General features: G+C 39.9%; 4 protein-coding genes across 4 annotated transcripts in view; all 4 read right to left on the bottom strand.

Annotated features, from left to right (window-relative positions):
• Positions 1–2,340, bottom strand: part of actn3b (actinin alpha 3b) — a 46,593-nt gene extending 44,253 nt beyond the window's left edge. The window contains exon 1 of the mRNA XM_056246456.1: positions 1,968–2,340. Within this exon, the coding sequence (XP_056102431.1) occupies positions 1,968–2,102 (135 nt within the window). The 5' untranslated portion in view covers positions 2,103–2,340. The remainder of the gene's footprint in view (positions 1–1,967) is intronic.
• Positions 2,341–5,720: 3,380 nt separating this feature from the next.
• Positions 5,721–12,582, bottom strand: rbm14b (RNA binding motif protein 14b). The gene is made up of 4 exons (XM_056246458.1): positions 12,475–12,582; positions 10,456–10,808; positions 8,615–9,617; positions 5,721–7,646 (listed from the first exon to the last, which is right to left on the bottom strand). The coding sequence occupies exons 2-4, from the start codon at positions 10,802–10,804 to the stop codon at positions 7,325–7,327; spliced, it is 1,674 nt and encodes a 557-aa protein (XP_056102433.1). The 5' UTR covers positions 10,805–10,808; positions 12,475–12,582; the 3' UTR covers positions 5,721–7,324.
• Positions 12,583–13,416: 834 nt separating this feature from the next.
• Positions 13,417–18,866, bottom strand: LOC130081747 (copper chaperone for superoxide dismutase-like). The gene is made up of 8 exons (XM_056246459.1): positions 18,795–18,866; positions 17,940–18,012; positions 17,727–17,864; positions 15,930–16,104; positions 15,771–15,831; positions 14,807–14,884; positions 14,426–14,529; positions 13,417–13,625 (listed from the first exon to the last, which is right to left on the bottom strand). Exons 1-8 carry the CDS (start codon positions 18,816–18,818, stop codon positions 13,472–13,474), a joined length of 807 nt encoding a protein of 268 aa, XP_056102434.1. The 5' UTR covers positions 18,819–18,866; the 3' UTR covers positions 13,417–13,471.
• Positions 18,867–19,192: 326 nt separating this feature from the next.
• LOC130081744 (serine/threonine-protein kinase D3-like) overlaps positions 19,193–24,194 on the bottom strand; it is a 30,963-nt gene continuing 25,961 nt past the window's right edge. Inside the window, exons 15-18 of the mRNA XM_056246457.1 lie at positions 22,077–22,175; positions 21,635–21,902; positions 19,639–19,724; positions 19,193–19,483 (exon numbers count right to left, since the gene is read on the bottom strand). Of these exons, the coding sequence (XP_056102432.1) occupies positions 19,313–19,483; positions 19,639–19,724; positions 21,635–21,902; positions 22,077–22,175 (624 nt within the window). The 3' untranslated portion in view covers positions 19,193–19,312. The remainder of the gene's footprint in view (positions 19,484–19,638; positions 19,725–21,634; positions 21,903–22,076; positions 22,176–24,194) is intronic.

The following is a 24,194-nucleotide window of genomic DNA, read 5'->3' on the forward strand; positions in this document are numbered from 1 at the left end:
TCCATTGACAGCTACGCAACTACCACTTTGACGCTTCAAAAAGTTCATAAAGAGATCGTAAAACCAATCCATGTGAATTAAACGGTTCAGTCCAAACTTTCTGAAAAGACTATCGCTTTATGTGATGAACAACATTTTTTTCAGGCTTTTTGAGGTGTCAAAGTTTCAGTTGCGTATCTGTCAGCGGATGGACAGAAAGCTCTCAGGATTTCAACTAAAAGATCTTCATTTGTGTTCCGATGATGCAGGAAAGTCTTACGGGATTGGAACGACATGAGGGTGAGTAAATAATGACAGAATTAAATTTTTTGTTGAACTACACCTTTAAATTACATTTTGTTAGTTGAGGGACAGAAAACAAGTATTGACACATGTAGCCCATTGATTTCTTCAGGTCTGAGGTGATGGCTATGCTACACCACCGTGGGCACCTTGAAAATGTGCGCTATTAAAATAGTGACAACTGACATGGTGCCGTTTTTGAGAGCTGTTGAATACAGAGGGAGCAACTGCACAGGCAAAGACGGCCTTAAGAATGGAGGGAGCGGAGGAGGAATACGGGAGATGGGGCGGCAAGGTTCAGGAGTATTTTTAGGGCATGTTTATTCACAGACTGAAATGAACCCTCCTTGCACTTCTCTTGCTCGCACACCATCTGTTGAAGTCTTTCAGCTTTGTCAGGTCTAGCCAACAAGTGTTTGTGAGACACCTTTATTGAGAGTACTGCACATGCAATTGCTTTTCTACATTATTATCAAGGTCTTTTCTTGCAAAAACATTTCTTCAATAAAATAGTTAAGACAGTTAATGGCCATGGCCTTATAAAAAAAATATACACATCGCCAGTGTAGTGACCATATTTAAAAAATAAAAAATCTCCCACTATAAGAACAAGTAAGCATCTGAAAATAAGGCAAATTGTGAATTAAAAGTGTCTATTTCTGTCTTAACAAATGTATCCTTGCCTGACACCACAAATCTGTGGTTTGCAGAGATCAATCAGTGGTTCTTGGCTGACGTCACCTCAGACAGTGGCACGAGCTCCCCTGACGGCTATTAAACGTCACCTGTCATTTCTGTCAGTCAGATGATCTTCAAAAAACTTAATCTACCCAACTTCTCTACCTTCACACACACAGGACGGGGTCACACTAAAGAGCGACGATTTAATCGTTTAAGGCACAGGTAGGTTTAAAAAGTAGTGTTTCCACAGAATGCGTTAAAAGTTTCGCGCGCTTTTCTGTGAGGCGATTTTACACCATTTTAAAAATTAAACGAATGACGGGGTCTATGTTCGTTATTGCGATTATGAACACGGGTTTATAGAATAATACACGAAGACCGAATAAAATTAGCTACACGCTGAATGAGGAGGGCGGGGATTTGGTAAGACAACACGAAGGAAAACTGTGAATGAAACCAACAGCTGTACATCATGTAAACTCGCTTGTCAGATCGAATCGACGTTAAATGTTCTTACATCGTATGTAAGTGTTGTACAGTAAGTTTAGTAGGCTACCAACCAGTCACTACAGCTATCCGTACTATGGTAAAATAAATAAAAACATAATAAATGAATACAGGATTTCCTTAAGGCAATTTAGTAAACTTTTCAGCATCTTCATTATTTTGAGACCATATTATTAACAATTACTGTTTTGACAGCATTTTAGCTAAAGCTGGTTTCCACAATTAAAGAAATATAATAAGGTAGAGCCTAATAAAGATGATGGCCTTAATTTACACCAAAACTACTATGCTACTATAAAATCATACAATGTAAACGGTGTAAAATCCTTTTAGAATTTTGTGATTTATTAATTTTCATTATATAAACGATAACTTGTATTTTCGTGGAATCTACGGTTACCATGGTAAAGTTATACAAATGTTAAATACAAAAAAGGTCCCCCTCAATGTGACATGATCATGTTTGAGTGATTTTCAGGACATCCCCATGAACATACCTTCCTCTGCTGTTTCTCCCAGGCAGGGTCCAGCAGAAGGTCCCTGTCCCAGCTGTCCTCCTGAATCATGTACTCTTCCGTAGTCATCATGTAGGTGTTGTTATACTGCACCTGTGTCTCAACAGTAGTCGCCATCTTTTACTCTTATCCCTCTAACCCCTTATATTAGAAGTTATGTCCCTTGAGCTTTAGGTTGTAAACTAACAATCCTGTCCGTGCGTTAGAGAAACCCCCGTTCAGTGTGTACTTGTATGACCGTGGAGGAAGAGGCCAGACTCCACTCGTCTGAGGTGCCTTTGTGGAGGTGCGAGCAGAACTTCTGCTGCCCAGTGCTCCTATCCTGGTCAAAAGTAACACACGTGACTGCACCCCAATAAATAAGAGAACTAGTCGAGTGGGTGTCGGGTTATGCAACCTAAAAGGTGTGAGAGGCGGGACACACTGTGAACTGGGACCAATTACTGGAGGCTCTTTTAGTGAAGGGCAGGGAAAGACCTCACACACGCCTACTGGTGCCCTCCACTTTGCTAAGAGCACCTGTTGTCCTTGGCTTTAGTCTTTATAATTATCCAAATAACAGTTCTGGGGCCAGTTTAAACGCATCCAGCTAACTATTATGCATTGAAAAAAAGTGCTCAGACAGTTCCCAGGCCTGTTCAGATCGTTTCCGCTGTAATAAAAAGTAATGTCTGTACCTTTGCTATATAATTACTATACACAGTTGTACTTCTATCTCATTCATATCAAACAAGTCTGTAATACGTTAGAAGACCAATTCAAAGGAAAAAAATTCTTATGGAAAAACTACTTCAGAAAATAACATTAAGAGATTGTTTTGCAAGCAATCATGTACTTCCTAAACAAGAAAATTAAATAATTATTTACAATAATGACAAGTAAATAAGCACAACATAACATATGCTGTCATAGTACTAGTTTATTGCAGTAAGCATGCGATGCCAATCAGTGTTCATGCAGAAGCTGGTGTAGGAGAGTACACTTTACCAGTCGCAAGGTTTTTGCAATATACACACATTAACAAGTCATGCACATATTCATTAGAAGTACGACCAGCTCATATCCTATCACCTGCAATAGAAATAATTCTCGTTTCATACATGTTATAAAAATGAGTATCCTTTACACTCAGTAGGGGTGTCCTTATAAAGGGATTAAAAAAAGATCCCTAAAAATAAAAAGGAAAAAAATGGGAAAAAAAAAGGAAAATACTGGAGCGGAGCTCTTTCTAAAAATAAATGGGACACAACCGCTAGAAGTTGTGTTATTGTTATCGTCCAGTTTGTGCAAGAAGGGTGACGATATCTGGGGAGAAAGTAGACGGAGAGAGCATTCTGTTATCCGTGGAAATTGTGGAGCGTATACCACGAGTCTAGAGTCAAAGAGACTTAAGCTGGAAGAGTATGTTGGAGAAGGTGAGGGATTCTTTTGATATTACAGAGCTGAGATCCTGAATGGAAGGTTCTTCTCAAACACCGATTGGTATATATCTGCCACAGACATCTGTCATCATTAACGAATGCCACAGACATCACAGAAATCTGTCAACCACAAATATCTGCATGTCAAATATCTTCATACCACTGACATAGGGAGTATCATGGTTACTCTGACTATGAATAACAGATATATCTTATTTCAGGTAATGGACAGTTCCTCATCCTCCAGAATAAGATCTAAAATTGAGGTAATCTAGTCCTTATTGAGGTAATCTAGTCCTCCCAAAGGTAAATAGCCACTATGGACTTACTTCCGTAGACACACAAAACAATGCAGATGTGTGCGACAATGGATGTGAAGATGCTACATGTCTTGGCATGGTTTGGTATAGGAAAGAAGAATCATCACCTCATGTGGCTGTAAAATCAAGAACAACAGCACCTTCTAGTGAGATGAACCAAACTTAACTATAATGCTCCCTCTGGAGGAAAGGTCCTGTAAGTAGCCCTCCGGCAACTCAGGTTCAGCAGTGGTTTTTCCCCCCATCTATTCTAAAGCCACTTGTTTTATAGGACATTCGCCTACCAGGATAGTAATCTAAATCTGTGCCACCTAATTATCGTACATTCAGCTATTTTAAACACAAACATCATATCAGACTCCCATTTAAACAGGTAACACAATATAGCTTTCAGATTAACATGTTTTTTAATCTGACAAAACATTTTTTGGGGTAAACCCTAACTATTTGGGATGACTTTGACTACTGTCAATCTAGGAGGCAAAAGCAGAGGTTTATTGTAAGAATGACTTGCTGGGTTTTGACTCAGCAATTTATCAAAGTCAAGCACTGCCCTCCAAGATAAGGCTCGCCAGTGTCACTGAGTTCAAATGAGAGTCTTGCGAATAAAATCTTGGCCAGTGCCTCGTGTCTAGTCACAGAGCTTTCGGGGATGCGTTCAAGCAGTGGTTAACACTGAACAAACGTAACAATTAGCACTGGGGATACGGCGAGGGCGGCGGCGAGCTGGGCGTCAACGGCGAGACGACTCGAGGAAGCCTGGGGGGGGCAGGGGTTAAATCAAATAAACAAACTAAAAGGCACATGGAAGAGGGCCAGGTGAGGTCGACGATATTGGAGGAACTCTTGAGCAAGGTCCACATCTGCCAAGCCTTTAATGACTCGCAAGCATTCACCTTTGTCACACACCTTTATCAGCCAACCTTACTTAAGCCACACTCATTTAAAGCAGCCTTTAATGCACTGACTAATAATTTCATTCATTCGACCACTTTTATCCACATTCTCTCCGAAGCTAAACCAACAGATCAATTATTAGAGCACCAAGCACCAAGCCATTACCGACACACTAACCACCGAAGCAGCAAATAGTCACCCCCGCCGCCACCCCTTTTGCCAGTGACAGATAGTAGTATAACACTGGTGTTTAGAGAAACCCATTGGCTACAGCAATGGTGACGAGAGGTGAGGAATCTACAAGAGGGGTGGGGTGGTGGTGAGGAGAAATACAGCGGATACACGGTCAGGCGCAAACGCTATCGGGGAGGACGACAGGTAGAAAGGGGGCGAGGCGCAGTGCGTTTACCTGAATGGAGTCAGAGAGACCTTCTCGTTCATTGCGCGACGCTAACTTTCTTCCCCCCAAACCAGCACTGCGTATGGTGTCCACAGTTCCTTAGGGACCTAGTTAAGTTGGAACAGTCACATCAGAAAGCGTTTGTTTTTTGAGGGGGGTTGAAACAAGAACAAAAAAAGAAACATGCACAATGGAAGCAGATGCGAGCGAAGCCTTGTGGGGGATATCTTGAATTACGTACAAATACCAGAAAAGGAATTGTAAAATGGTTTTAAAGTGTGGGTGCCTCCTGACACTCACACATGAACATGTTTTACAGTATGCTTGCGTCATAAAAGCATAGTCATCATCGTGCCACACTCCAGTTAAAGAAGCTGCATGGGACTATGGGTGGTTAAAAAGTACCAAAAGCTGGGCTGAAGATTTTGCTGCTCCTGGGAAAGGGGTTTGGGATGGTGTGTGCAGCTGGGGGGCGGGTATAGAGTGGGGTTGCCCCCAGACTTACCCCATCCATAGTGACAGGGGTGAGATTGGGATCAGTCTCTAGTCCTTTAGCTTCTTTTCGGGGCTCCGATTCATACGAGTCTGGTCGTTTCACAAAGGAAAAACAATCATGAAACATCAAAAGGCAAGAATAGCTAAAGCTCCAAGCAAAAGCTCTCGAGTTTCCTCTGTAAATGATCAGGCAGGCTCTTTATTTTTCGAAGGCGTGTTATAGTCAGTAAAGATCATGTACAGATCTTTAAGTCTTCTCTTCTGAGAACACTTGCGGCAAAAACAGTTACCGTAAACTACAAACATGAATGTCAATGCAAAACGTTTTCTAAGATCACATTCACACACTGGCATCCTCAGCACGTAGGTGCGAACAGGGGTACGGTAAACAAATGAAATACTGTCACTAAATGAGAGGCAGATGCAAAGAGAGATGGAGAGAGATGCAGTGAGGGTCATCTACAGAGTTGCAGCAGCGAAATGAGCAGGAAGACTGAAAGAAACTGATAGGAATCTCCCAATTTCATTTAATCCCAAATCACAGCACCACAGAAAATACAGCACTTTCGTGTAGCCTTAATCCAGTTTCACATTTTAAGACTACAGATAAAAAAAATAGCAAACTTGAATACATTTCACTACTAAGGCATATGAATCATAGGCCACTCATGATTTTGGCGGGTTTTTTTTTTTCTTCTAGAAAAAAGAGAATTTTGGCTATAAACAATCATTGTGGAAAAAAGCCACAAGAAAGAACATTTCGTCTTTCTTATAGCTGTAAACAAAAGTTAAAAATTAAGCAGAGTATTTCTCTTTAAAATGATACGCGAGTCCCTTGTCACTGTTTATAAAAACATGATAGCAATAATAAAAGACACTTACAAAAACAGATTCTACAATGCATCTTGGCAGTTAAGTTGGCGAGCATAGAGATGCTCCCATAAGACAGATCCCAGCTAAAGCTGACTAGCTAAACCTTCCTCTGATTGGCTGCCCATACATCACCATATCTACGGAAGTAGCTACATCAAAGTTGGAGGGGAGAGAAGTCACAGTGTCTTTCAGCTTTCAGGATGGGTGGACAGGGATGGAAGGGTGGGGTTAAAGGTCATCACTAAATTTTCTCCCATCTGAGGTGTAAGAGATGCGTATGTATGTGCATGTGGATCGAGGTCGCTTTCCTGTTCACATGTGCCTTCCTGTCGTGTCAACCAATGGAAAGCATACACGCTACACCAGTCCCAGAGAAAAACAAGAAACACACAAAGACATGTGAAATACTTTTCCAACCCTGGTCCTACACTTCACACACCTTTGGAGTAAACATACATTCAACTTATTTAAATGTTCTTGCAATGCATTGAAATCTAACATCTTAACTAAATGAGTGTGTAAACTGGTTCATATAACTATAATAATCAAGCATTATTTAAAAAGATCAAGTCCAGTATTCATTCATAGGCTACAAACACTTAATATAAAAGTTAAAAAGCATCATGGCTAGTGCCTAATCTACCCCTCAAAACTAACTGGCTATTAGATTGAAGGTTTCTTTAAACAGACAATGTGTTATATTGGTTTAGTGTGCAGGAATGAGAGCATGCAGTTTCCCTTTTCAAGCCCTGACTACACTGGGTGTGTGTGAGAGATCAGAACCAAGGTTAGAGACTCCAGTCTATAGTTAAAACTGACACAGCCACCGTCTTAAACCCAAGCGCACACGTCAAACATACACCTGTGGCTTCTTTCTGACACACACACACACGCAGCACAAGGAAAGGAGAGGCAGAGAGGACGTGGAGCACACTATCGGAAGGGTGTTTCAGGGGTGTGTAGGGCGAGTTCGGGGCGGCGGAGGAGGGGCTCCTTGTGCGACGGCGGTATCGGCGGTGGCTCATACACGCGAGGTGTTGCCATTGCGATGGCAGGCACGGAGGCGGCGGGCAGGACTGGCCTGAGGGACTCGAGCGTTGCCACCTGCTGAGTCGGGACACCGGGCAAAGCCTGCAGTGCGGACATTGCTGCAAGGTGGTTGGGAGGTGGATACGCATACTGGTATTGTTGGTATTGTTGGTATTGCTGGTATTGCTGCAGCTGCTGGTACTGCTGGTAGTATTCCGCGTAATATCTGTGAGAAATGGAGGAGAGAAAACACACATGCACATCCACGCAGACAGGAAAAGAGAGACAGAAATCATGCATATACAAACAAATGTATACACCATTAGACAGGGACAGACACAGAAACACATATACACACACACACACACACCACCGCTACTGTAAATCGGAACTAAAACAGCCAATATTTTGAAATGTACAAACTTGTGATGTAATTGTTTATTATAGCCGCGTTTCCACCGCAGGAACTTTCCCCAGGAATTAGGGACTTTGGGATGGTACTCGGTGTGTTTCCACCGCAGGAACAAGGGTCTAAATCAGGGATAGGCAAACGTCGATCCTGGAGTGCCGCTGTCCTGCAGAGTTTAGCTCCAACCCTTGATATAAACTCTCCTGCCTTTAGCATTAGTAATCCTGAAGACATTGATTAGCTTGCTCAGGTGTGTTTGATTAGGGTTGGAGCTAAACTCTGCAGGACAGTGGCACTCCAGGATCGACGTTGCCTATCCCTAGTCTAAATGAAGTTCTGGGTGAATATTTCTCGCTCCGAAAAGCCCTGCTTGCGAGGTAGTACTTTTTCAAAGTTCAGGAACCTTCAGGGGTGGGACTTGGGCACTGAACATGCCGCATTTTGATTAGTGTACTACTCCACGCAGCATTTTATTTCAATCACCATATTTTATCTGTTGCGGTGCGTGCAGGAACAGTTGTTTGCTATTCGAATCAACAATGGAGTTTAAAAAACATGACTGATGACGAGGTTCAGGCTTTATTAAGCTTTAAATCAGAGCGGGAACTGTAAAGTAGCGTGCAGTCCTACGTCACCAGACTAATTTCCCTAATCTTTACGGTACTTTAGACCGCGGTGGACACAGACAGCAACAGGTCTGGGGAAAAAAATGTTCCTGGGACAAATTTTTCCAGATATTTTCGGTGGAAACGCGGCTTATGTGTCTTTAATTGAAATCAACTCACCTGGCTACAGGGTCGTCCTCCTGTGCGGCGGCTTCTTCTCGACCTGCAGGTGTGGGCAACAAGGCTCTGCGCTTGGCCCTCTGGTACATAAATGGTTTCATAACAGGGTCAGGCAGAAGTGGGGCAGATCTTCGTAGTGGACTCCGGTCCCTCTCGCCAGACTTTGAGCTAGCCTGTTGCTGTTCAGCTAGCACTTGCTGTCCTTGTGCAAAGTAGTGTGCCCTTGCTGCCTCAAAGAAAGCTGCTGTGTCAGCTGCCCCAAGAGCCCCGTAAGCCGGGGACGTGCTGTAGAGAGCCGGTGCTACCGTATAAGCTTGGTTAACAGCAGTACCTCCTGGTACCTCCATGCTCGGCGCTGCAGTTAGAAACAATTGATTTGCCATGGCGGGCGTGTAAACCTGTTGACCGTATGCAGCGGCGGCTGCTGCGGCGGCTGCGACTGCTCCACTCGTCATCTGCCCATAGAAAGCTGGGTTAACGGAGCCATACATCTGTGCGGCAGCTGCGGCAGCACTGTTGTTGAGTGCCTGATTTGCAACTGTCCCACCGTAGAGCTGATTGGCAACCGTACCGTACACTTGACTAGCTAGTGCTCCGTAGACGGCTGGTGCCACCGCGGTTCCACCTTCGGCTCTTGCACCAGCAGCTGTAAGTCCAGTCAAAGCAGCATAGGTGGGGTCAAAGGTTGAGGTGTTGTATACCGAATTGTGGACGCTCTGTTGAACCTGTAGCGGGAGGCCGGCGGCGGCGGCAGCGGCGGCTGCTAACACGGCCGCTTGGCTCTGGTACTGCTCCAGGGTGGGCTTCCCAGCTGGGCATTCACCGGCATAGTGACCCTGTTTTCCGCAGCTCACACATGGGATTTTCCCAGTTGGTGCCTGTTTGCTTGGCTGAACTTTGGACAGCTCCACGGATAGTGGTCGTCCTTTGAAAGAGGTCCCGTGCAAAGCCTCAATAGCCTGCAGCGCATCTTCCTTGTTCTCCATGTGTACAAAAGCATAACCTAATAAAGGAGAAGACAGGAGTGTTATTATTCAGGATTACCCACACTTTAAATCAGGGGAAGCCAACCCAGCTCCTGAAGAGATACGTGATTTTTGAAAATCCGATTTTTGTGCATATCTGATTGAAAATCCGATCAGAATTAGCTAATGTGAAGAGCAATAGAAAATCACATGAAATGCAATTTTTACAAATCCGTTTCAAGCTACATCCATATGTGGTTTGAAATCCTATTCAAATCGCATTTCTGGAAATCCGTTTGAGTCTGACCACTCTGATCAGATTTTGCGTGGTTTATGCGACTCTCACGCCACGTAAAATGTAAACGTCAGACGTTGTTATAGGAAACATGCTGAAAGTCGCTGCCAAAACAATGCTGTGTTGTTGCAAAGTGCCGGACGAGCAGAAAATGACAATATAACGGAGACGACAGCGCGGAAGAAGCCTCAGAAGACGCATAGTCCAGTGCACAGCTACACATTTGCATGTTGTAAGATTTAAATAAGACAACATCTCTATTGCAAACACCTCCATGTTGCGGTTGTTGTTGTTTTTGGCGTATGCCTACCAACACAACGCCATAGAAATCAATGCAGATATTCCGGAAAACGAAAGTCAAACACAGGTCGGATCTGAACAGTTGCGATACACAATGTGGACATCTATAATTTTAGATCAGATTCCAATCAGATACACAAAGAATCGGATTTGGACTGACAGTGTGAAGTAGTCCTGAGCACCTCAGGTGTGTTTGCTTAGGGTTGTAGCTGAACTCTGTAAGATATAGTAGCCCTCCATGAGCAGGGTTGGGGGTCTGGGTTTTGCAACTACTCTCTTACCTTTCACCTTATCACACTCCAAAACTTTCCCAAAGGTCTGAAACAGCTCCTGGAGGTCTTCTGTGGTGCACATACTACTCAGATTACCCACAAACACCTTCGTCGAGTGGAGTGGGCGTCCTCGGGACTCTTCGACCACGAGGTTACGCCCTTTAAACTCTCGGCCATTGAGCTCCCGAATGGCACGTTCAGCAGCGCCCTCTCCTTGAAGGTGTACGAAAGCAAACTGCCTCAAAACGCTACAGCTAACAACCTGGCCGTATGACTCAAAGATGGCTGACAGTTCTTCTTGCGTGGTATCCAGGGCCAGATTCCCTACGAAGAGCTTAACCGTGTGGCCCTTTTCCATTGTGCTGAAATGAGTAAAAGACAAGGACATAAAAGCATGTGTAAGTACAATTTGAAAAGTGAGGGGTAAGTATTCCCTTAAAAAATGGGACAGTGACGACATCAGATATTAATTATTATTCCATTCACGGTCTTATAGTACTCTGAAATAAATACCATGATGTTTGTGATAGTGAATGATTATCATACTCAAGTGCTCCGTACAATACCAAGGTAATTCTATGGTAATGAAAATTAGCATAAAACTTTTGGCCGGTACGATAACCGACAATTCTTTATATTGGCCAACCGATAACTCATATATTGGCCAACTATGTAAATTTTATATAATTTTTGAGAGCCTGATTACAAAAACTCTTACCCTTAAATCCATGTCCCAAGCACACAATTATAATGATGTTCTCTTATGTAGCCTAGGCTATATGACAGACTTACTAAGTTAAGTTTAAGTTAAATTAAGTTTGCATGTTGCACTTAACTGTATTTTCCTCTTTGAAGTGATTCCAATCATATTTCAAGCAATTCAAAAACATAATGGTGAACAGCCGAAGTGTCTCAGCTGATGGAAATAATCAATTTTTTATCGGCTGTAAGATAAATCGGCCAAATTCTTTTATCGGGCCAATAAGGAAAAAAATAAATATGGACATTTATAAGCCGATACCGATATGGTGGCCGATATATAAGTGCATTTCTAATGGTAATACCATAGTTTTCAGACATGTCCCCAAAACAACAACAACAACAGTATCGTTTTGTACCTTATTGTTAGTATTATTTCCCATGAATTGGGGAAAACTTGTATAGATTTATACAGGTGGGGGGAGGGAATAATAGTTCCATAATGCTTAGTCCTTAGTGAAAACAACATCATGTGTTAATTCTATTGTTTGACGTGACAAAAGTCCTGAGTTACAGATGACTCCATGTTTGTCATAACAATATCTTAGAAGAAATACATATCACAATTAAATATAATCCTAACACATTAACAACATAACGTTTTTCAGCACACACGGAATATATCGATGAAACATTTATTCAGCATTTAATAAAAATAATTTGTTGCAGTTGCAGTCACAAAGCCACAGTAATCTGGTGACGCAGAGTAAACACGTTCACTTCCTCAATCCAACAGCTCACGGAACAAACACACACATAAACATCACACTAAAGGATCATTGTTTTCTTCTAACCCTGACACATCCTTCAAACCCGTTTTTAAATGTATAAATGAGTGAGAAACGCTGACTCGCCGTTCTCTTTATAGCACTCTGGCGTCAACAACACGAGTAGCGCGTGTCGACTGATTTACTGAATGTAACATTTCTGACACCAGATGTTTACAAAACACTCACAATCTCTTCCGTCATCAACACCACAAATGTCCGCGATGCAACTACATCGTTTTATATTTTCATTGTAAATGCATATTTCTATTCATTCTTTCAAAAAATAAATCTCTCTAGATGACTCATTTTGGGAGGATTTTTTTGGAGTGTCCCCGCGCCCCCCAAACCCCTTCGCGTTTCTCTATAAATCACACCGCGAGCTCAGATACATCATTCCGTGTTTCGTTGGCAATCGTTACCTATTGGTTCTATATGATGAATTATGGAATTGCTTTAAACATAAACAAATATAGAGAGGAAAAAAAATCTTCCATCTTACCTAAGCGGTGCGGGGTTTCAAAATGGTCGGTCCACTTCCGTTCTTTAGAAACGCTCTCATTCTTCAGCAGAGGACTGAGTGAGCGCGTGCTGATGCATACACACACACACACACACACACACACACTGCGCGTGCATCTCCATCGCATGCACACGATGCATCATTTTTATGTTTTCATTGTAAACAGGAATTTAACAAAACTTAACTCACAGCAAGCGGAGACATTGCAAAAAAGCACTTTAAATGCACCATACAAACCACAGAATTTTTTTTTAGTTTAGTTAAATTCTCTGAATCTGATATGCATGCACGGTGAGCAACTTTGGATTGTTTTTTCATAAATAAGAATAGAGTCAGTTTTTGTATACCACAATACATGAATGATTTGGGCTTATTTTGGGCAAAACATGCTTGTTTTTTATTGGGATCAAATATGTAAAATAAAAAAAATAATCACAGCACTTTTGTCCGTTTTTTTTAGTGGGAACATTATTAAACGTGCTTTATATATTTGTTTTATTTTTTCTCTATCTGTACAACAATAGTAAAAAAAACCCACACATTACAAACAATACAACAATTAATAAATTAAGACACTTTAGGTCAGTTAGCCAATGGGAAATTCATTTTAAAGTGATTATTACAGAAGTGCTGAAGATTTTTTTGAAAATGCTTACAAATCGCCCCCATTGAAACACATTTAAGTTTTTTTTTAATCACTCATCGTATAAAAATATTTTGTTTAAAGTTTGATTTTGAAGTTCCAGCAGCTGTGTGTAAAATCAGACAAACTAAAGCGTAACGGAATGAATTATAAAATTCAGCTCTACATCTACATAGTTACACATGGTTTGATTTCTGTATTTGTGGCATCAGAATCTCATCTCAACCTGAACATACATTCATGACAGCTTCAGACAGGCACGTGTTTGGTCTCTTCCATATATCTGTGCTTGATGTCCATCTGTATGTGTGTGAAGGTGGCATGCTCGACCCACTACAGATGAGCTGCCGGCGCGTCAGTGACTCTCCGTCCTCTCCCAGCGATGGGCCGATCTCTCTCCTCCCACAGGGTCACACCATCACAGGCACAAATCTGTTTAGCGTTCTGAAACAAGCCGGCCGATCGAGCGATGATTCCACACGCCAGCCTGAGACCGGAGCGAGAGAGCGGACATTAAGCAAACACACACACACAGTCCACTGAAGAACATGAAAGACAAGGGCATTAGCTCCGCACAGAGTGGGATTTGAGGAAATACCTTCACTTAAAGGGATAGTTTACCCAAAAATGAAGACAAAATGCACCCTGTTGAACACAAAAGAAAATATTTTGAAGAATATTGGTAACCAAAGGGGGAAAAATGAGGCCACATTCACATTCCTCGAAATGTCTTTTTTGTGTTCAGGAGAAGACAGAAACTCACACAGGATTGGAACAACATGAGCGCGAGTAAATGATATAGAATTTACATTTTTGGGTGAACTGTCCCTTTAAATCAGCTTATTTTACATTAGAAGTGTTTTATCTTTATTTTAAATCTCTGTCATCATGTTTTTCTCTGGATAGATCAGCAGACACAAGAACCCAATATTAGTTACATTACTAATAAGTCTGACAGTTAAGAGCTAGACATTTTTTGTTTTGTTTATATTGTCAGTCCATATAATAAAGTAATAAAATCCTTGTCAATCAAATGCAATTTCGCAGGTTTCTTACGACATAAGTATATTCAACTTAATCCACATACATCCAGTACATTTGAGTGATTATATATAGCAAATCTCAACAGTTTGATTGTTTATATCGTCGTAAAACTCGCCCAGTTGGATATATAAGTACATCCATATATCCAGAAACACGATCTCATCAACATTAACAGCATGATTGTGTGTAACACTGCTCTGAAACAGTGTGTGTTGTGAAAAGTGCTACACAAATAAAACTGACCTGTCTCCCGAGTTTCCTGTTATTTTGGACAGCGGGTGATTCCCGCGGCCCAGATCATCCTCCCCAGAATCCACCACCAGAGATCGGCCAATCACGTCCCACACCTGCCCAACAGAGCAGGAGAAACATGTGACATCATCACAGCACGAACACGCGCCAAACGCAAGTATACACTGGCTTTGGGAAATTAGTGCATGCGTATTTTTAGATGACACTGAATGATATAAGAGTTGAAAAGGAGATGTAGCCATGAAACAGAAGGTCAGTGTAATTAACAATAACAGAGACTTTAGATAATCTGAACACACAGATAGATAGTTCATGAACACACACATCTGACTGCTTACACCGGACTGTGTTTGGAGAGCGCAGCTGTGTTACCTTTATCTGAGAGTCTTCTAGCCGGAACGAAGCTCTTCCGTCGGGATCTGCCGTCACGTTTCCCAGATCGCCCACATGCTGGAGCACACACACACAGTCACAGCGTTAAACACACACATCTATAGTGCTTATTTCCTGAGTCAATGTAAATATACAAATAAAACAATACAAATATATAATGAAAATACTAAATTCTGTTATTGCTTCTTAATTTTTTAAAATAAATATTATATATAATACATTTGTTATTAATACATAAACAAATGTATATAATAAAAATATACATTATATAATACAAAAATAATATATATAATACATAATATATTTTATAATATTTAAAATAAAAATAAATGTAAATTATATTTATATAAATAAGTATAATATATTTATATAAGTATATTTATACTTATTTATAAATTGATTTAAATGACAAAATAAAATGTGTAATTATTTAAAAATATATATTTTTAAGCATTAAGCATCAATTTTTAATTAATGCTTTTTCTACACAGAATTACCATAGTTTGAATATTTAAATATATAAATATATATATAAAAACAAATATAAAATATATCAAAATAAATAAGTAAATGAATAAATAATAATAACAACAACAATATAAATAAGTCATTAAAAACACATACTTATTAATAAATACATTAATAAAATGCATATAATAATAAATCATTTGCTGCTTCTACTACAGTATTACCATAGTTTTAGGACATTTTGAACACCGTAAAACACCACTTAGATACCCTATACAGAATACACCGGGGCTAGTTGTCAACTTCATAAACGATCTGGTTTATTAAAAACGAATAAAAAACAACATTCATTAACTATAAGGTTGGCATAAGGTGTGAACAAGTGTAGAATGTGTTCAATAATCTTCTTTCTGGGCGAGTATTAGAAATCTTGAAGGCTTGTGTGTGTCCAGAAGCTAATATGAAGTACATGTACCCTGTCTGCGTCCTGAGGAGCTCCATGGTGTTTCCGGAACGGGTTGAAGTGATCTCCACAGCTGAAGGACACACAGCACACATATGATCATGATTAACCCATCCTAACCAACACAGACTGCCATGTGATCTAAAGGTGAAAGGTCAAGGGTCGCGATACCTCCTGCAATCCTGTGTGAGGTCGCCGAGCTCGTGCACATGCAGGCCGTGCGCTCCTGGCTTCAGTCCGTCAATCGTCCCGTCAATCAAACAGCGTTCCTGTGACAACTGCAGGAACCGGACCACGCCCTGCACAAGCCCCGCCCCCCTGACCATCGCCACGGCAGCGCCCAGGTCTGACAACAACAACACACACAGATAACCAATCAGAGACCTCTACTTAAACAAATTCAGAACTTGTTTACAGCCATGACTGAAGTAGAACAGATACAGATAATATTAGGAGAGGGACAGATGATGTGTGTGTGTGTCCCAGCCCGAGAGACAGCAGGTGAATGTGTGTGTAATGTCTGACCTCAGTGTGTTTCCCTACTGTCCACCACAGTGACCCTCAGTAATGTGTGTGTGTGTATGTTAAAACACTGTGGTATCAAATGCTCACACGTGTTCTAATTTGTTACACTGTACACTATTATTAAATGTATTCCAAGCTTGGGCAATATTGTATTATTTACAGTCATGCCAATAAAGCATTTTTGAATTTGAATTTGATAACAAGCATTAGGCCCGTTTCACACTTGTTCACAATCTTCCGGTCTCTCTCTTGAATCAAACACAGAAGCGAGTTAAACTGCAGTTCATCGACTGGCCACTAGAGACCGGCTGCAAAAGAGAGTCAATCCCATAGACTCCCATGTTAAAATGTCCAACTTTACAGCAGAAAAAAATGTGTTTACAGACTGGCGTTTTGGTCTATATAGCTAATTTTGCCCTTCATGACAACTGTGAGGGGGGATTTTTTTCTATAACGCATCCGTTTAAATTATATTAAGCCTTAAAGTTCTGCATAATTAAGGGCGTGGCCACTTGAATGACAGGTGGATTGCCGCTGATGTCACTACTCGCTGTTTGTCTGCTGTCTGTTAGCGTCACGTCACCTCGGCTAATCGCCTCTTCGCCATAGACAGTATAAGAAGTGGACAGAGCCATCTCATTGGAACTCAGTTGAGACAGTTGAAGCCCATTTTTAGCGATTTCTGAGCACTTCCGTTCCTGACGCGCAGACTCAAACCGACTCAAACTAAGCTTGATGACGTGAGCAACCTGTCTGACAGACGTTAATCTTCTAGTAGCTGTGCGTGAAAATTGCCAACGTTAATCTTGCAGAGACGGGGAACTTGAGCAAAGAGTTCTTTGGCGTGAGTGAGCAGGAGTAAGTATTCCGTTGCTTTTATGGACTCATTATCTATGGGCTTCTCCCTTGACGGGACGTCCCCCCGATTGCCTGCGAGCTTCTCCTCCTGTCCTTACGGTAATTTCTGTACAGCGCGACAGAGAGTCGAGTGGTTATGACGCAATCGTTAGCCTATTTTTACTAAAACTGTTTCTACGGGGCCATAATGTAACATAGAAGGTAATGGAGCCCTTTATACATTGTCGTGTTTCTTTAGAAATAAATAATGGACAAATGGAGTCTTTAAAAGCCTCAGATGTAAAGTTATTCGCTGTCAAAGTGACGCCAAAATGAATGGGAGTCAATGGAAATGCTAACGCAAGTGAAGTTCTGCTACAACATGGCTTCAACTTCCGGTCGATGGATTACCCCCTTGCTCTTTGCCCATTTTCATTTATCCGGGAGTGACGCGCTGCCAAGATGGCGACGGCCGGCTCCGCCCACTTTAGGCTTCAACAATGCTCTTTAGAAACCTACGGGTGACGCTACGGACACTACGTCCATATGTGTTTACAGTCTATGGGTCTCACTGTGCTTTGACACTAACAGTGTTTCGGTTCACACCTGATTCTGAGCTGCCCATTCCCTTCAGCACTGCCCGTCTGCCTGTGCTCTCTATCAGAGTCTGGACCTGTGAAGACGTCAGCGCCGTTTCAACCAGAACCTCCTCCTTACCCAGGTTTACCTGCACCGACTGCACTCCTAAACACACACACACACATGAATGAGATAATAGCTCATGACACAGAAAAGTGTTTCATGTTGTGCTGGACTCACCCGGTTCTTTCTCCAAAACGCCCTTTACTGCATTAACACAGCTGTCACATGACATCTGCACCGCAAACTCAAGCTGTGCAAAAAGGAAATTAATGTGGATATTAATATTTATTATACAGTATATTACATGTATGTGTATTATGTATATATATATTAGTGCTGTCAAATCACAATTAATCACATCTAGCATAAAAGTTAATATAATGTGTTTATATATATAAAATATACACACACACACACATATATAAAATACACAGACACACACACACACACACACACATATATATATATATATATATATATATATATTTATATTTATATATATAAATGTATACATACATACACACACGTAAACACGCTATTTAAACAAACTTTTATGTTAGATGCAATTTGCGATTAATCGATTTGACAGCACTAATATAGCATGAATGACGAAAAGCATGGATGAGTTATGTATGATGTTTAGCATGTCACACTGCAGAATACTGTCATGTCAGACATTAAAAATCATAATTATGTGATATAATATTCCAGAATGTGTTTGGCAGTTTCATAAGTCGAAATAAAAAATAAAGTATAATAAAACTACAACAGCATGCAAAAACGAAGAGGTAAATAACTGCGCAAGCCATGAAAGATAACACGTTATGGAAACTGTGATAACATCATTAATATGAACGTAAATTTGACTTGAAAGAAAGACGTTTTTATACAGTTGGCCTGCTGATATTCTTATTTTTCAAATAATTTCAATTTAACATAACTTCATATTTAATAAATGTAATTTAAGCCCTAAATAATTGTGATTACAGTAATTATTTTCAAAATAATTAATCTTAAAGTCATTATTCTCACCTTCGCTGTTCTGTTTGTGTCCATCTCTCGCACGCTGATAATGACGTATGCGGAAGTTCCGCGTTCAGAAACGTAATAAAATAAAAGTCCTTTTAAGGAAACACAAAATGCCTATAACACAATAAGAGTCCCAGATGAACACGTGGGAGAGGCTCTAATAATTTTGGATTAGCTTTGATTAAACAAACATTTAACCGAATATAAATAAATAAAATATCAACAAACTAACCAAAAACTTTAGCATTCTTGTAATTCTTTTTGTTATGATGGTTAGAGCCAGAAATAAATCAGAAGTGTTTTCATTTATTCTAATTGAATGATTTTCAGGATGTGTGTTGGGTGCAAATAATCCTCAACATGATACTTACAGTATACGAGATCAGAAACAAACCCCAAGGTTAGTATTTTCTTATTTTATTGAAAAATATCTCAAACACCAAAATAATTGGATGTACACCACAGTAGATTCACAGAGTTGTTCGTATAATACAATATTCACAGTTATATTCATATAAAATCTACACGTCTGTTTTCTGTTCTTCATGTGCTGCTATTGTTAAATGTTCTGGGAAACTGAGGCCTTTCTCCAGGGCGTAGGATCTCCAGCGCTCGTCGTCCGCCTCGTGAGTGAGATAGCGATACCCCATCCCCTGCTCGAACCCACGCAGGTCACACCACATCTGGAAGTTCTGCGGGACACACGGACAACATGTGCATACATGATACTGCGTTCATCTGTCCATCCAGTCAGTGCTCTGAAATCTGACTTCAGCGGTTTTAGCCAATTAAACATGCCAGTAAAATATCATTGGATTTGGTTGATTGTTTAAGAAGGTCACCAGACCTTAAACCAGGGATGACCCATGGCTTTGCCAACGCTGAACCTGCGTCTCACCACCACCTGCAGCAGGTTATTGATCAGATTCACCGCTGAGAGAGAGAGAGAGAGAGAGAGAGAGAGAGAGAGAGAGAGAGAGAGAGAGAGAGAGAGAGAGAGATTAACAGAAAGAAGGAAAGTAACCCCTCATTTACGTGTCACACTTGTGATCCTCGGCAGTCAGAAGACACTGAAGACAATAAGAGTGAGTATTTGTTAAAAAAGAAATGAATGTAGCTTACTATATTTATATTTATACTTTAATATTTTGTATTTTGAGTGGATTTCATGGTCCTGGACGATATTCACCTCTAAACTGTGCACTGTTTATTGTATTATTAATTGTATTAATACAGTGTTATAAAATAGAGCAAAAGGTATTTAACATCCAAATCATGGAAGACAGATTGGTGTCAACTGGTCGGAGAAATAAAGAAAATCATATGTTTTACAAAATATAATAGTGCTGTCAAACCGATTATTCGCGATTAATCGCATCTAACATAAAAGTTTGAAAGTTTAGAGTATCATTTCATAAGAATAAAAAAAAAAAATCATATTTCAATGTTAATAAAAAACCCAATTAAAGGTATAGTTCACCCAAAAATGAAATTTCTGTCATCCTTTACTCACCCTCATTGCCGTTAAAGCCTAAAAGTATATGTGTAATAAATTTTCCACGTTGAATCAAATATATTTTTTCTAAAGCTACTTTTTGTAACGTCTATTTGATGGTGTTCTCATTCAACACAATAATGACTTTAAATGATCTTTTGGGGGTCATTTTTCAGCCAAATTTGGTGTGCGATTAATTAGATTAAATAATCACCACATCATGTAATTAATAACATTAATAACATCAATAACATTAAACATTTTAACCACAGAGAGTCAGGACAATATATATTAACAAACTTTTATGGTGCGATTAATCACGATTAATCGATTTGACAGCACATATTTTTAAAATACATGAGAGTAAGTAAGTGATAACCAGATCAGAGACCACTATTACCCCAAAATTAATAGCATATTTCCACAATTTAACACCTGTAATCCAACGCTAAAACTCTGATATAGCTGCACAATTTTTTATCATCTTGCCACATCTTTATTTTATTTATTAAAGGATTAGTTCACTTTTAAAAAAACGTTTGCTGATAATTTACTCACCCCCATGTCATCCAAGATGTCCATGTTTTTCTTTCTTCAGTCGAAAAGAAATGAAGGTTTTTGATGAAAACATTCCAGAATTTTTCTCCATATAATGCACTTTGCTGGGCACCAAACGGTTCAAGGTCCAAAAGACAGTTTCAGTGCAAACTGCAAACTGTTCAAATGGTTTTAAACGACACCAGACGATGAATAAGGGTCTTATCAAGCGAAACGATCGCTCATTTAAAAAAAAAAAAAAAAGTTTAAGTTATATAAGCTCACATGCTCGCGTCGCTCTGTTCTGTGTGACTCTCCTGTTCGAACTCGTTCATCAAAATGAACAAATCTTTTTCCGAGTCATTTGATTCATTTAACGACCGAAATGAACGAATTGACTCGGAAAAAGATTTGTTCATTTTGATGACCGTTTGGTGCCCAGCAAAGTGCATTATATGGAGAAAAATCCTGGAATGTTTTCATCAAAAACCTTAATTTCTTTTCGACTGAAGAAAGAAAGACATGGACATCTTGGATGACATGGGGGTGAGTAAATTATCAGCAAAAGTTTTTTTAAAAGTGAACTAATCCTTTAATCTTTGTTTATTTTGTTATTATAGTTTTATGCTATCAGTATTATTATTTTGTGTACTAAATGTTCTAAATCCTTTTCTATGTTGTTTTGATGCTTTGGCAATACAAAATGTATTTTTTTGTCATGCCAATAAAGCTTTCTGAATTGATAACAGAGTCGTTGGTGGACTATCCCAGCAATCCCCTGTAAAGAGCCATTCGCCCCGCCGCCTCTCACCCTCCAGGGAGATGAGGGACCACGGCTGCCGCGGATACATGAACGAGGCGTTCGTGATCTGCTGATTGATGTCCTCGTCCTCGTTGAAAGGGAACGTCCCGCTCAGACTGACGTATAAGATCACCCCCACGGCCCACATGTCCAGAGAGCGGTTGTAACCGTGACTCCTGATGACCTCGGGCGCCAGATACGCAGGGGTCCCGACCACCGAGCGCCGGAACGACTTCTCTCCGATGATGCGAGCGAAACCAAAGTCACACAGTTTGACCTGAAACAGAGACCATCATCACATTTGGGACTTCTGGATAGCAAATGACCACATTTATCAGATGCTTTTATGCATGCATTTGATTTCTGCATTGCTTGTTTGAGCTGTTATAAAGCAATATCTGAATATGCGACTCTACTCAAAATAATTGAAATTCCCATGAGGGTCTCAGACCTGAGGAAACGGTTCGGGTGACGCCAGAAGCACATTTTCTGGTTTCAGGTCACAGTGTGCGATGTGCCTCAGGTGCAGGTACCTCAGAGCCTCCAAAACCTTCAACAACACATACACAGGTCAGAGAGGACAGACAGAGCTTGTGCATGAAGGCAGAACAACACTTCTTTAGTCTTCATTGATTTACACTCTTAAAAATAATGGGCTTTTCACAGCGACGCCACAAAACCACCATTTTTGGCTCCTCAAAGTTTGTACTTCAGTTTTCTTAGTGTGAAGAGCATTCTAGAAACCTCTTTCCACTATAAAGAGCATTTTGTCTATCTATCTATCTTTAATCACCAAACTGACATATTTAAACGTTTTTTGCGTTAAAAAAAATCCCCATGCCTTGAAATAGCTTGAATGTAACTCGACACCCTTGCTTCATTTAGTATACGCGGTTCTATGAATATGCAAATGAGCCCCGCCTCCACTCACTCACTCAGCTCAGAGATCCACTGGTTGGCGATCACACGTTGATCTGATTGGTTACAAGGTCGTGTGTGACATCAGAAACACCAGCGATTTCACACTGTGTTTTTGAGACTGTCTTTGGTTCACTGCAGTTTTAAGCAGAAAATACTCAGCAATGCTGTCAACTTATGAATTTGCACATGGTTTGTCTTAAAGCACATTAAAAACACCACATAGACATATAAACAACATTAAAAGCTGGATTTTCACCACAGGGGGACTTTAAATGATATTCATGGAACCATTGAAGAACCTTTATTTTTAATATTGTAATGCATTTAAAAAACACCTGTTCCACTCCTGGGTCTGTTTGGACCCGGTGGAGCGTAAGGTTATAAATTAATATTTTTTAACTAAATCCATATTGTATCTGATCAGTACCTTCTCATTAATTAGTGATGTTTTTATCATGCTATTACTTAATTTACCACCTTTTTATTAATAACACAATTGCAAATTCAAATTCTTTGAAATAAAAAAAACCCACACAAGTAAAATAGGAAAAAACAGGGTGATGCAAGAAAATATTTATTTTTATCTATATTTATGAGAAATTTTCTTTGAATATATCATTTTATGAAATCTATAAGACCATATAATATGAGAAATACCAGGATGAATTTGATGGATTTAATTAAATTCATTTGAACTTGTAACTCATGACTGCTGATAACAAAGTGTGTAACAATTTAGTTTAAATGGTCATATTTATTTTTAAAAATCTGAAAAAATATGTGTATTTTGTCAGTCTTAACACATATCCAAAGTTTATTTTTGTACTAAAAACTACGGATTTTGTCAAAAAATTCTAATTTTGTTCCTCTTCCAAGTCAAAACTACCCCGAATGCAATAGGACGGGTAAGATCTATATGAAGTGGATAAACGAATCAGTGTTTGAGCGAATCAATGGGGGGAACTAATGATTCAACGACTCATTCATGAAGAGAGACATTTAAATAATTCCTAAATGAATCAGCTGTTTGAACTGATCAATGAGTGAATGACTCACTAACTTACTCATTTAGACATTTACCGTTTTCTTTTATAAATTAATAATAATAATAATAATAATTCATTACATTTATAATATAGTGCTTTTCTCGGCACTCAAAGCGCTTTACATAGAAGCATTGATCTCCTCAACCACCACCAATGTGCAGCCATAGTGCGCCAGAACACACACACACACACACACACACACACACACACACACACACACACACACACACACACACACACACACACACACACACACACAAGCTTACTGGTGGAGAGGAGACATATTAGAGTGATTTCTGAAGGATCATGTGACTCTGAAGACTGGAGTAATGATGCTAAAAATACAGCTTTGATCACAGGAATAAATTACAGTCTACTATATTAAATTAGAAACAGTTCTTTTAAATTGCAACATATTTCAGAATATTAATGTATTTTACTGTATTTTTCGATCAAATAAATGCAGCCGTGGTGAGCAGAGGAGAATAAAATAACCATCTGGCAACGTAGAAAATAGAAATATTAGCTATTAAGTAAAACCTAGAAGACATCAAGGAACTTTAGCAATTGGTTCCCCCCAAACATGTAGTAAGTACTATGTA

The sequence above is a fragment of the Rhinichthys klamathensis genome, unplaced genomic scaffold (assembly GCF_029890125.1).
Source record: "Rhinichthys klamathensis goyatoka isolate OS25496 unplaced genomic scaffold, OSU_Roscu_1.1 h1tg000039l_1, whole genome shotgun sequence".
NCBI lineage: Eukaryota > Metazoa > Chordata > Actinopteri > Cypriniformes > Leuciscidae > Rhinichthys > Rhinichthys klamathensis.